Source organism: Gigantopelta aegis, chromosome 13 (genome assembly GCF_016097555.1).
Source record: "Gigantopelta aegis isolate Gae_Host chromosome 13, Gae_host_genome, whole genome shotgun sequence".
NCBI classification, from domain to species: Eukaryota; Metazoa; Mollusca; class Gastropoda; order Neomphalida; family Peltospiridae; genus Gigantopelta; species Gigantopelta aegis.
In genome coordinates, this window is record NC_054711.1 from 40,840,887 (window position 1) to 40,855,749 (window position 14,863).

At 40.6% G+C, this 14,863-nt stretch overlaps 1 protein-coding gene across 2 annotated transcripts in view; it reads right to left on the bottom strand.

Annotated features, from left to right (window-relative positions):
- Window positions 1-14,863, bottom strand: part of LOC121387684 (rab effector MyRIP-like) — a 69,329-nt gene that overhangs the window by 5,231 nt on the left and 49,235 nt on the right. Inside the window, exons 3-4 of one of the 2 annotated variants that reach the window (XM_041518874.1) lie at window positions 762-983; window positions 97-194 (exon numbers count right to left, since the gene is read on the bottom strand). In XM_041518874.1, the coding sequence (XP_041374808.1) occupies window positions 97-194; window positions 762-983 (320 nt within the window). Of the gene's footprint in view, window positions 1-48; window positions 195-761; window positions 984-14,863 lie in introns of both variants that reach the window. The other variant, XM_041518873.1, reaches the window with a different exon arrangement.

Sequence of the window (14,863 nt, forward strand, 5' to 3'; positions counted from 1 at the left end):
AACAACGGTCATGCCACGAAGAAGAGTTAACGTAACGGATGAACTTACAGCCCCACACCCGGACGCCCGAGTTCTTGGATCTACTTTCATTCTTACATTTGTACAGCGACCTCACGACCTTGGCACTCCCGAACCGCCGGAACCGCTGGCCCACCGTGCTGTAGAACCAGTCACATGACTTCAGCTTGAGGTTGCTGCAAAATACAAGATCATAAAGCTAATGAAGGAAAGTAATGTGCAACATTTAATGCTAGTGAAGGGACACAATGCTAACAAACAAGCATTTCTGAGAGAGTTGCTAAAGCAAAACACATCCTCCTATTGGGAGCAACGAATTTTCGTATCTGCCAAATTCAAGGGCCTTAACTTGACAGATGGGTAAATTGGCATAAAAGCTAAACTTGATCGATAACAATACATGATAAAGACAGACGGACGGACGGACAAACAAACAGACAGAGAGACAGAAAGACAGACAGGAGGACAGAGATGAAACTTATAGTCCCCTCTATTTGGACCAGTAGGGAACTAATAAAGGGAGGTAATGTTAATATAGGGAGTATACTGCTAATAAATGGGATAATGCTAATAAAGGGAGGTAATACTAATACAGGAATGAATGCCAATGAAGGGATATAATGCTAATAAAGGGAGGTAATACTAATATAGGAAAGAATGTCAATGAATGGATATAAAGCTAATAAAGGGAGGTAATCCCTAACAAGGGGGGGGTAATAAAAAAAATAATAAAACCTACTTACTGCTCAGTCAAACACTTGTTACAGACGTAACCCTTGATTTGGTCCATGTATTTGCCGCAGTTTTTACAGATGAAGAACCCACAGACCTTGCATTCCTGTTTCCGGTTAAATATGAATCCAAAAATTTTACAACACCGAATGCAGCAGTTCTCGTTGAACTCTTTCTGTTTGGAGAGAATTTTGGCCTTCTCCTCTTCTTGTTGGACAACATCCTCGATCACACTGAAAACATCATTAAACATTATTAATTAATTAAACAAACTTTACGACACTGACTAGATAATACCCTGAAAACATAATTAAACATTATTAATTAATTAAACAAACTTAACGACACTGATTCTAGATATTACACTGAAAATATAATTAAAATTATTAAAGGGACATACCCTAGTTTTTAAACACTACGGCATAATTTTGACTATTAGAGCCGTTTTTATTAACTGAAATCATACTTTACTTAGATTTTATTGTTTAGATTATCAATTTCCGTACATTCGAAGTGTTTTTGGTCATCCTGGTGTTTTTAATATTACAAAATGCTCAATTATAACTATCCAAATGTGTTACAGGTTTGTAGATTAACTAAACTTAATGTTAATTTTCACGGGTTGTAACTAGGGTCTGTCCCTTTAATTATACAAGCTTATACGTATGACTATACCAAATAAAATCCTACAGGCGACCATGTTAACGTTTGTGTTTAAAAACACTATATGCAATATATCAACCAAACTATCACCTATAAATATCAGTACTACAACCCCCACCCCAAAGTATTAACCGAAGAAAATGGTACCTTTCAGGGCTCATTTTCGGTATATAAACAAATGTTTTTACCACACCCCTAGCTCCGCACAAAATTTTAGTACCTTTTTTTTTTTACAGGTACCCCATACATGTTCCAAGCACAAGGCTACTTGACACAGTGGTACTAGATGAAATAAAACTGCATACATTTTTAGCCCAGATGAAACTAATTTTTTTGACAACCAACACAAACACATTTATAACCAATCACAGGACTTGTGGTGTTAACTTCTCTATCAAAAGTTCGGTGCACCTCGAACTTTGACCCAGCTGGAAATTATTTCATTTAGTGCTATCTAAAATGGAAGTTGCATAATGGTCGAAATTATTCCACAGTTTTGGTTTTGAAATGTCAACATCATACTCTGAACACAAGCTCATACAAACTACAACAACCAAATAATCTCATATACAGTGAAACCAATCAAAAGGGAACCCTTAGTAAACCGGAGTTATCTCAACACCGGAAATCTTTTACAGTCCCAATAAAGGCTGTTGTCTGTGTAAAAAAACAAAACCCCTGTAAACCAAATCTCCCTGTATATCAGACAGTTTATGTGGAATCTTTGGTGTCCAGTTTAGAAGATATAACTCAAGGGGTGGAACGTAGCCCAGTGGTATAGCATTCGCTCAATGTGCGGTTGGTGTGGGATCAATCCCTGTCAATGGGCTCATCGGACTATTTCTTGTTCCAGCCAGTGCACCACAACTGGTATATCAAAGGCCGTGGTATGTACTACCCTGTCTGTGGGTTGGTGCATATAAAAGATCCCTTGCTGCCCATGGGTAGCTGGTTTCCTCTCTCAATATATGTACGGTCCTTAACCATATGTCTGATGCCATATAACCATAAATAAAATGTGTTGAGTGTGTCATTAAATAAAACATTTCTTTCTTTCTTTCTTTAAACTACATTCACTACAAACATACTATTTTAAAACGTCGGCTCCAAATTAACAGAAAATCAACCTCCACTTAGGGGATTCGAACCACAGACTCTCAGTGCGAGAGTCCAGCACTCTACCACCTGAGCTAATAGGGAAATTCCCACCAGCTGCTGCCAGTAGGAGCACCACTACAGAGAGGTTTCACTGCACTAGAAAGAAAGAAATGTTTTATTTAACGACGCACTCAACACATTTTATTTACGGTTATATGCGTCAGACATAATTGAGAGGAAACTCGCTGTCACCACTACATGGGCTACTCTTTTCAATTAGCAGCAACGGATCTTTTATTTGCACTTCCTACAGGCAGGATAGCAAAAACCATGGCCTTTGTTGAACCAGTTATGGACCACTGGTCGGTGCAAGTGGTTTACACCTACCGACTGAACCATGCCTCGACTGGGATCTGAACCCAGTACCTACCAGGCTGTAGACCGATGGCCTAACCACGATGGCCGGTCACTGCACTAGATAAAAGGACAAACAATATTACTGGGAAATCTTTAGACTGATAAAGTATTTTTCACTTAACAACACTGCTAGAGCACATTCATTAATTCATTTTATACGATTGTCAAAGATTTGGTCATTTCTAACCCGTAGTCATAGAGGAAACCTGCTACATTTTCCCATTAGTAGCAAGAGATCTTTTATAAGCACCATCCTCCCATAGACAGGATAGCACATACCATGGTCTTTGATATGCCATTCCTGGAGCACTGGTTAAAATGAGAAATAACCCAATGGGCCCACTGACGAGCATCGATCCTAGACATTTTCCCATCTATAATTCTATCAGGGCAAAGAACTTGTTTCTATTTTGTGCTACAGTATTCGACCAACTTCTAAGTTAAAATATTACATACTGTAATGTCTGAAAAGCTCTGATGCTCCTATTCACAAGTTAAACCTTTTGAATTTAGAAAGAAAATGGTGAAGAATTCATCCAACAAAATTCTTCATAGAACTCCATTTTGATGATAAAATAAAACAAACACCATCATTTTCTTCGATATCATGGTGTGATTTGCTAATCAATTTTCAGTTGACCAGAAATATCGCTGATCAAGATTTTGATATACCAGTTGCGGTGCACTGGCTGGAACGAGAAATAGCCCAAGGGGCTCACCAACGGGGATTGATCCTAGACCGACCGCGCATTAAGCGAGCGCTTTACCAGAATGGCAAATTGATAGAGTTTGTTTTGTTTAACACCACCACTAGAACACATTGATTTTTTAATCATCGGCTACTGGGTGTCAAATATTTGGTAATTTTTACATATTTTTTCCATTAGTAGCAAGGGATCTTTTATATGCACCATCCCACAGACAGGATAGCACATACCACAGCCTTTGGGATACCAGTCGTGGTGCACTGGCTGGAGTGAGAAATGGCCCAATGGGCCCACTGACAAGGATAGATCCTAGACCGACCACACACCAAACGGGCACTTTACTAGAGTGGTAAATTGATCGCCTTGCAGCTAATTTTTAAAAACATTTGATTACAAACTGTATGCCATTTGTCGCCTAGCACCACTTCAGGAAGGAAGGAAATGTTTTATTTAACAATGCACTCAACACATTTCATTTATGGTTATATGGCGTGGAAATGGAGCATTAAGACACAGAAATATAAAACATCAATTTTAGGACACAAAAGAGATAGAAATAGCTAATAATATCATAACTTTACTCGTCCAACTTGTGAAACATTACATTATTTTATTTTAATAACCATATGGCGGCCATTTTTGTTTTGCCATTTTGAAGGTGAAGGACTCAAAATACAGCTTGGGAACTGACAAATTTGGATTCAGCATACCCAAATTATGTTAAAAAGTTTGGTTCCCCACTTTTACCCCAAAATGCTCCTAAGGCCTTAAATTAGTCCTTTTTTCAGAAGACTAATAGCCCTGGATAAACAATGTGATGAGGTCAAACAATTGCTTTGTGTACAATTAGCGTACGATGATTGCTTGCTTTCCAACCAATACATTCTATATGAAACTGGAAATTAGTGGCCAAATTACTAACACGTGAACCCTGTTTATAACCAGGTTGAGAGTTAATATCCAGCAATGGCTTCGTTAAAAGTTTCTTTTGTTTAACAACACCACTAGAGCAAACCGATTTATTCATCATGGGCTACTGGATGTTCAACACTTGGTAATTCTGACATATAGTCTGAGGAAACCTGCTACATTTTTATATGCAAGGTTTCCTCATGGCAGGACAGCACATAAAATGACCCTCGATACACCAGTCATGAGACACTGTTTAGGGCAATGGCTAAAATATATTTGAGCATACAATGATGGAAATGGTGATAATATTGCTGATGGAAATGGTGATAATGATGATGGAAATGGTGATAATGTTGATGATGGAAATGATGATGATGATGATGGAAATGATGATGATGATGATGGAAATGGTGATAATGATGATGATGGAAATGGTGATAATGGAAATGGTGATAATGGAAATGGTGATAATGGAAATGGTGATAATGATGATGGAAATGGTGGAAATGGTGATAATGATGATGATGGAAATGGTAATGATGATGATGGAAATGGTGATAATGATGGAAATGGTCATAATGATGATGATGGAAATGGTAATGATGATGATGGAAATGGTATTGATGATGATGGAAATGGTAATGATGATGATGGAAATGGTCATAATGATGATGATGGAAATGGTAATGATGATGATGGAAATGGTAATGATGATGATGGAAATGGTGATGATGATAATGATGGAATTGGTGATGATGATGATGATGGAAATGGTCATGATGATGATGGAAATGGTGATAATGGAAATGGTGATAATGGAAATGGTGATAATAATGATGGAAATGGTGATAATGATGAAAATGGTAATGATGATGATGGAAAAGGTGATAATGATGATGATGGAAATGGTGATGATGATGATGATGATGGAAATGGTGATAATGTTGATGATGGAAATGGTGATGATGATGATGGAAATGGTGATGATGATGATGGAAATGGTGATGATAGAAATGGTGTTGATGATGGTGATGAAAATGGTGATGAAAATGGTGATGATGTTGATGATAGAAATGGTGATGATGATGATGGAAATGATGATGATGATGGAAATGGTGATGATGATGACATAGATGATGGTAGTGGTGATGATGATGGTGGTGGTGGTGGTGGTGGTGGTGGAGGTGGTGGTGGTGGTGGTGGTGGTGGTGGTGGTGGTGGTGGTGGTGGTAGTGGTGATGGTGGTGGTGGTGGTGGTGGTGGTGGTGGTGGTGGTGGTGGTAGTGGTAGTGGTAGTGATGATGATGATGATGATGATGATGATAATGGTGATGATGATAATGGTGATGATGATGATGGTGGTGGTAGTGGCAGTAATAACCAATACACTACAATCTCGTGTACATTGTAATTTTCTCTAGCTGTCCCAAACACACGAAGAAACAAAAGTATTGTCCTGTTTGCAAAATAAAAGACCTTTTGCTGCCAATTGTAATTACTATCGGGACTGGCCTCGGTGGCGTCGTGGCAGGCCATCGGTCTACAGGCTGGTAGGTACTGGGTTCGATCCCAGTCGAGGCATGGAATTTTTAATCCAGATACCGACTCCAAACCCCGAGTGAGTGCTCCGCAAGGCTCAATGGGTAGGTGTAAACCACTTGCACCGACCAGTGATCCATAACTGGTTCAACAAAGGCCATGGTTTGTGCTATCCTGTCTGTGGGAAGCGCAAATAAAAGATCCCTTGCTGCATGTCGTAAAAGAGTAGCCTATGTGGCGACAGTGGGTTTCCTCTAAAAAGGTCTGTGTGGTCCTTGACCATTAGTCTGACGCCATATAACCGTAAATAAAATGTGTTGAGTGCGTCGTTAAATAAAATACTTCTTTCTTTCTTTCTTTCTAATTACTATAGCTATTGATAACACTATCAGATTGCTATCTCCAGTGTCATACATGTAATCACCATGTTGCAGTGTTTGAAATAAGCACTTGTCTGTTTGTCCCCGTCGGTGGACCCATTGGGCTATTTCTCGCTCCAGCCAGTGCACCATAACTGGTATATCAAAGGCCATGGTATGTGCTATCCTGTTTGTGGATGGTGCATATAAAAGATCCCTTGCTGCTAATCGAAAAAAGCAGCCCATGAAGTGGCGACAGCAGGTTTCATCTCAATATCTGTGTGGTCCTTAACCATATGTCTGATGCCATATAACCATAAATAAAATGTGTTGAGTGCGTCGTTAATAAAACATTTCTTTCTTTCCATATGTCCGATGTCATATAACTGTAAATAAAATGTGTTGAGTGTGTCGTTAAATAAAATATTTTCTTCCTTCCTTGTCCATTTGTCCTGACAAGTGAAAATCTATTCAGACAAGCAAAATGTGCCTTGGTGGTGGTCCAGTGGATAATTAAAATATTTCACTGCAGTTTAATTTTGAGCAATCAAAAGCATCATCCTGGTACTTGAATTAAAAAATCTGTTTATTTGGACAAGTAAAAAATATTAGTGGACAAGTAAAAAATATTGGTGGACTAGTAAAAAATATTGGTGGACAAGTAAAAATATTGGTGGACTAGTAAAAAATATTGGTGGACAAGTAAAAATATTGGTGGACTAGTAACAAAAATCTGCTTATTTCTATCACTGTTAACTTAATTGATCAAGTTGCTAAGAGGATGTTGAAACATTCCTTTCTATATAATGAGTCAAAATTCCACACATAATATTAACAAATGTTTCTGAATGAGTGAAAAATCCATGTACAATAAAACGTTTATTACAGATGAATAAACAACACCATCAACATTGGGCTGGTGACCGCCACCAGTGTTCACATGAATACACCTCAGCCTCTGTACTCCCATCAAGTCATGATAAGGGAGACATAAAAGTAATTGACGTTGGAAGAAATGGCTTTATACGCCCGCTTTAATTAGCCACACATCTGTGGCGACAGCTGCGACACTGTACTTGTAACTACCAGGCTCACAACCATCAGCAACATTGTCATCATATTCTGAATGAATTAACCAACTTCAACACAGTGTGAACGGCCTCGGTGGCTTCGTGGTTAGGTAATCAGTCTACAGGCTGGTAGGTACTGGGTTCAGATCCCAGTCGAGGCATGGGATTTTTAATCCAGATACCGACTCCAAACCCTGAGTAAGTGCTCCGCAAGGCTCAATGGATAGGTGTAAACCAGTTGCACCGACCAGTGATCCATAACTGGTTCAACAAAGGCCATGGTTTGTGCTATCCTGCCTGTGGGAAGCGCAAATAAAAAATCCCTTGCTGCTAATCGGAAAGAGTAGCCCATGTAGTGGTGACAGAGGGTTTCCTCTCAAAATCTGTGTGGTCCTTAACCATATATCTGACCGTAAATAAAATGTGTTGAGTGTGTCGTTAAATAAAACATTTCTTTCTTTCTTTCAACACAGTGTACACTCAAAACTACCTGTAACTGTCTAGAGTTTGTTTAAAGTTTGTTTTGTTTAACAACACCACTAGAGCACAGATTTATTAATCATCGGCTATTGAATGTCAAACATATGGTCATTTTGACACCGCCACAGAGATGAAACCCGCTACATTTTTTCATTAGTAGCAAGGAATCTTTTATATGCCGCATCCCACAGACAGGATAGCACATACCATGGCCATTGATATACCAGTCGTGGTGCAATGGCTGGAACGATAAATAGCCCAATGGGCCCACTGACGGGGATCAATCTCAAACTGACTGCGCATCAAGCGAGCGCTTTACCACTGGGCTACATCCCGACCCAGGTATTTAAAAAGACGTCTTGCAATCCTTACGTGAAATCGAAAGTAGGAATAACACTTTTTACTAATTATTGTGAATACCAAGTATACAGTAAAATAAGATTTAAAACCGTACAGCTCACAGTTCATAATTTTATTATAAAGTTAACCTTTAACATCATTAATATGCCTCCCCCCCACCCAAGGTATAGGCCTCATGGGTATGTTGATTGCAGATAGCATTTTTATAGCCACAATAGTTACTAATGTCTTCTATGGGAATTGATTTGCTTGTATAAATCCTGAAGAAATCTCAGCAGCTTGTAATAGCCACATATAACATGTAATTTCCCTCTTTAGCTCTCTCTCTATCTGCGCTCTGTTTGGCAAATGGCTGAAGGCTTAAACACTTAAGTAAGAAAGTCTATTGTCATCAGCAGACCTGTAAGCATTGTGTAGAGAACATTAACAGCTGACCTGAAGGGACAGCAAACACCAGCCTCGGTGGCGCAGTGGTTAAAGGAGGGGGAAATAGGTTAAAGGAGGGGGAAATAGGTTAAAAGAGGGGGAAATTGAGGCATTTGGCCTGGTATGCATATTCAACAATATATAATGCACATTATTGCTTAATATCAACAAGTATAACCGTATAGTTAATTAATAAAATGCTTAAATGTGACGGCTATTATATATAATGGGCGCAGCCATTTTGTACCATCCCAGTGAATATGCCCTCTGGCGAGCTGGTGGTTACGTAATACCTAACGTGTCATGTCAAGAATTAGTCTTCGAACTGAAGAAACAAAACGTACCTGATTTTTGCGGATGCATCGCAATGTTCTGTAATAATAGCAATCCCAGTGAGCTAGCAACAATTATATATTATTTTTCAATACCAAATAAACCACCATTGTCAAAGTACTGAAATAAATGTATTATGTTTTGTACATAAATTAACCCATGTACTGAAATAATAATCGGAGTGTTTTCTTGGTTAATTGTTTTTTTCTTTCCGTGGCCTGTACCTGTGGTTCCTGATTGGCAGGTGTATATTTAGACGGTCCCCAGACACCGTGTCTAGACACACTAAAAAGACGTGCCTCTTTTATTAAGTTCACAGGGTATTGTGTGATAACCGCACGGATACCCCTCAAATCATAATGGACATTATCAGCCGTCCTACTTTATTACTGTAAGTAATTCTGTAAAACCCTTGATTAGACTTTCCCCATCTAAAATCACAAAACTGACCAATTACCTGTCCCCAAAAAAGAAAAGTATCACTTGGGTATCGTGAGTGGTTGTGTTTGCTCGAACATACCTTACCAATAGGCCTAATAATATGCATTTTTTCACATCCCAACCAGTGCCTCGTGATTGTACCCTACCAATAGGCCTAATAATATGCATTTTTTCACATCCCGACCAGTGCCTCGTGATTGTACCCTACCAATAGGCCTAATAATATGCATTTTTTCACATCCCAACCAGTGCCTCGTGATTGTACCCTACCAATAGGCCTAATAATATGCATTTTTTCACATCCCAACCAGTGCCTCGTGATTGTACCCTACCAATAGGCCTAATAATATGCATTTTTTCACATCCCAACCAGTGCCTTGTGATTGTACCCTACCAATAGGCCTAATAATATGCATTTTTTCACATCCCAACCAGTGCCTCGTGATTGTACCCTACCAATAGGCCTAATAATATGCATTTTTTCACATCCCAACCAGTGCCTTGTGATTGTACCCTACCAATAGGCCTAATAATATGCATTTTTTCACATCCCAACCAGTGCCTTGTGATTGTACCCTACCAATAGGCCTAATAATATGCATTTTTTCACATCCCAACCAGTGCCTTGTGATTGTACCCTACCAATAGGCCTAATAATATGCATTTTTTCACATCCCAACCAGTGCCTTGTGATTGTACCCTACCAATAGGCCTAATAATATGCATTTTTTCACATCCCAACCAGTGCCTTGTGATTGTACCCTACCAATAGGCCTAATAATATGCATTTTTTCACATCCCAACCAGTGCCTTGTGATTGTACCCTACCAATAGGCCTAATAATATGCATTTTTTCACATCCCAACCAGTGCCTTGTGATTGTACCCTACCAATAGGCCTAATAATATGCATTTTTTCACATCCCAACCAGTGCCTTGTGATTGTACCCTACCAATAGGCCTAATAATATGCATTTTTTCACATCCCAACCAGTGCCTTGTGATTGTACCCTACCAATAGGCCTAATAATATGCATTTTTTTCACATCCCAACCAGTGCCTTGTGATTGTACCCTACCAATAGGCCTAATAATATGCATTTTTTTCACATCCCAACCAGTGCCTTGTGATTGTACCCTACCAATAGGCCTAATAATATGCATTTTTTCACATCCCAACCAGTGCCTCGTGATTGTACCCTACCAATAGGCCTAATAATATGCATTTTTTCACATCCCAACCAGTGCCTTGTGATTGTACCCTACCAATAGGCCTAATAATATGCATTTTTTCACATCCCAACCAGTGCCTCGTGATTGTACCCTACCAATAGGCCTAATAATATGCATTTTTTCACATCCCAACCAGTGCCTCGTGATTGTACCCTACCAATAGGCCTAATAATATGCATTTTTTCACATCCCAACCAGTGCCTCGTGATTGGTGGGGGTGGGACGTAGCCCAGTGGTAACGCTTGCTTGATGCGCGGTCAGTCTTGGATCAACTCCCGCTGTCGGTGGGCCCATTGGGCTACTTCTCATTCCAGTCAGTACACCATGACTTGTTTATCAAAGGTCATGGTATGTGTTATCCTGTCTATGGGATGGTGCATATAAAAGATCCCTTGCTGCTAATCAAAAGGAGTAGCCCATGAAGTGGTGACAGCAGGTTTCCTCTCTCAATATCTGTGTGGTCCGTAACAATATGTCTGACGCCATATAACCGTAAATAAAATGTGTTAAGTGTGTTGTTAAATAAAATCTTCCCATGACTGGTATATCAAAGGTGATGGTATGTGCTGACTTCTTTGTGGAGAAGTGAATATAAAAGATCCCTTACTGCTAATCACAAGTGACACCACCATTCTGAGAGTTGTATTCACTTGGGTATATATGCAGATTTTCAATTTGCAGTCACATTTTCCCACTAGGTAACATCATACTCCGGGGGGTGGGCGTAGCCCAGAGGTAAAGCACTCGCTTGATACGCGGTCAGTCTGTGAACGATCCCTGTCGGTAGAGCCATTGGGCTATTTCTCGTTCCAGCCAGTGCACCACGACTGGTATATCAAAGGCTGTGGTATGTGTTATCCTGTCTGTGGGATTCTGCATACAAAAGATCTCTTGCTTTTAATGGAAAAATGTAGTGAATTTTACTCTCTAAGACTATATATCAAAATTACTAAATGTTTGACATCCAATAGCCGATGATTGATATCAATGTGCTCTAGTGGTGTCATTAAACAAAACAAAACTGTTAAGTTGTTAGAGTAAAGTTTGGTTTGTTTAACGACACCACTAGAGTCCACTGGGAAAAGTTAAACTTAAATCAAGTTTGTTTTGTTTAACTACACCACTAGAGCACATTAATTTACTAATCATCGGCTATTGGATGTCAAACATTTTGTCATTTTGACTCATAGTCTTCGAAGGAAACCCATTAACTTTTTCCATTAAGAGCAAAGGATCTCTAGTGGTGTCATTAAACAAAACAAACTTTATTATTAACATACACAGAGGAACCTTTTGCTGGTGAGTATAGACAAAAATCAAGGTCATTTTTTTTTTTTACAAACGAGTTTAGCTAGCTGCTTCATTAGACTGGGTTCAACGTTCTTTAGGTTCGGTAGCCAAGCTCACCAACACTAATTGTTAAGACTTGTCCAGCGTTTCTGTCAACATGGACAAAAATAACCTGGTTAATGTGAAACTCTGAAGTAGACACCAACAACAGTGTCAGCATAATTCAAAGAAAACTAATCAGTTAAGGCCACTGTCAACACAATTCAAAGAAAACTAATCAGCTACGGCCACCGTCAACACAATTCTAAGAAAATGAATCAGCTCAAGTCGCAGGCAATGTTGTTGCATCAGACATTATTTGGGAGCGACATGTAGCTCATATATAGAACTCAGAGATGTAGCTCAGAGGTGTAACTCAAAGAGGTAGCTCAGAGATATAGCTCAGAGGTGTAGCTTAGAGGTGTAGCTCAGAGGTGTAGCTCAGAGAAGTAGCTAAGAGATAGAGCTCAGAGATGTAGCTCAGAGATGTAGCTCAGAGGTGTAGCTCAGATAGATAGCTCAGATAGGTAGCTCAGAGATGTAGATCAGAGATGTAGCTCAGGGATGTAGCTCAGAGATGTAGCTCAGGGATGTAGCTCAGAGATGTAGCTCAGAGATGTAGCTCAGAAGTGTAGCTCAGAGATACAGCTCACAGACATAGCTCAGAGATATAGCTCAGAAGTGTAGCTCAGAGATGTAGCTCAGAGATGTAGCTCAGAGATGTAGCTCAGAGGTGCAGCTCAGAGATGCAGCTCAGAGTTGTAGCTCATGGATGTAGCTCACAGACATATCTCAGAGATGTAGCTCAGAGATGTAGCTCAGAGACGTAGCTCAGGGATGTAGCTCAGAGACGTAGCTCACAGATGTAGCTCAGGGATGTAGCTCAGGGATGTAGCTCAGAGAAGTAGCTCACAGACATAGCTCAGAGATGTAGCTCAGAGACGTAGCTCAGGGATGTAGCTCAGAGATGTAGCTCATGGACATAGCTCAGAGATGTAGCTCAGAGATGTAGCTCAGGGATGTAGCTCAGAGATGTAGCTCAGAGATGTAGCTCAGAGATGTAGATCAGAGATGTAGCTCAGGGATGTAGCTCAGAGATGTAGCTCAGGGATGTAGCTCAGAGATGTAGCTCAGAGATGTAGCTCAGAAGTGTAGCTCAGAGATACAGCTCACAGACATAGCTCAGAGATATAGCTCAGAAGTGTAGCTCAGAGATGTAGCTCAGAGATGTAGCTCAGAGATGTAGCTCAGAGGTGCAGCTCAGAGATGCAGCTCAGAGTTGTAGCTCATGGATGTAGCTCACAGACATATCTCAGAGATGTAGCTCAGAGATGTAGCTCAGAGACGTAGCTCAGGGATGTAGCTCAGAGACGTAGCTCAGGGATGTAGCTCAGGGATGTAGCTCAGAGAAGTAGCTCACAGACATAGCTCAGAGATGTAGCTCAGAGACGTAGCTCAGGGATGTAGCTCAGAGATGTAGCTCATGGACATAGCTCAGAGATGTAGCTCAGAGATGTAGCTCACAGACATAGCTCAGAGATGTAGCTCAGAGATGTAGCTCAGGGATGTAGCTCAGGGATGTAGCTCAGAGATAGAGCTCACGGACATAGCTCAGAGATCTAGTTCACAGACATAGCTCAGAGATGTAGCTCAGAGATGTAGCTCAGAGATGTAGCTCAGAGATAGAGCTCAGGGATGTAGCTCAGAGATGTAGCTCAGAGATGTAGCTCAGAGATGTAGCTCATGGATATAGCTCACAGACAGAGCTCAGAGATGTAGCTCATGGATGTAGCTCATGGATGTAGCTCAGACATAGCTCAGAGATGTAGCTCAGAGATCTAGCTCAGAGATGTAGCTCAGGGATGTAGCTCAGGGATGTAGCTCAGAGATGTAGCTCAGAGATAGAGCTCACGGACATAGCTCAGAGATCTAGTTCACAGACATAGCTCAGAGATGTAGCTCAGAGATAGAGCTCAGAGATAGAGCTCAGGGATGTAGCTCAGAGATGTAGCTCAGAGATGTAGCTCAGAGATGTAGCTCATGGATGTAGCTCACAGACAGAGCTCAGAGATGTAGCTCAGAGATGTAGCTCATGGATGTAGCTCATGGATGTAGCTCACAGACATAGCTCAGAGATCTAGCTCAGAGATCTAGCTCAGGGATCTAGCTCAGGGATGTAGCTCAGAGATGTAGCTCAGAGATGTAGCTCACAGGCATAGCTCAGATATGTAGCTCAGAGACGTAGCTCAGGGATGTAGCTCAGAGATGTAGCTCATGGACGTAGCTCAGAGATGTAGCTCAGAGATGTAGCTCACAGACATAGCTCACAGACATAGCTCAGAGATCTAGTTCACAGACATAGCTCAGAGATGTAGCTCAGGGATGTAGCTCAGGGATGTAGCTCAGGGATGTAGCTCAGAGATGTAGCTCATGGATGTAGCTCACAGACAGAGCTCAGAGATGTAGCTGAGATGTAGCTCATGGATGTAGCTCATGGATGTAGCTCACAGACATAGCTCAGAGATGTAGCTCAGAGATCTAGCTCAGAGATCTAGCTCAGAGATCTAGCTCAGGGATGTAGCTCAGAGATGTAGCTCAGAGATGTAGCTCACAGACATAGCTCAGAGATGTAGCTCAGAGATGTAGCTCAGGGATGTAGCTCAGAGATGTAGCTCAGAGATAGAGCTCACGGACATAGCTCAGAGATCTAGTTCACAGACATAGCTCAGAGATGTAGCTCAGAGATAG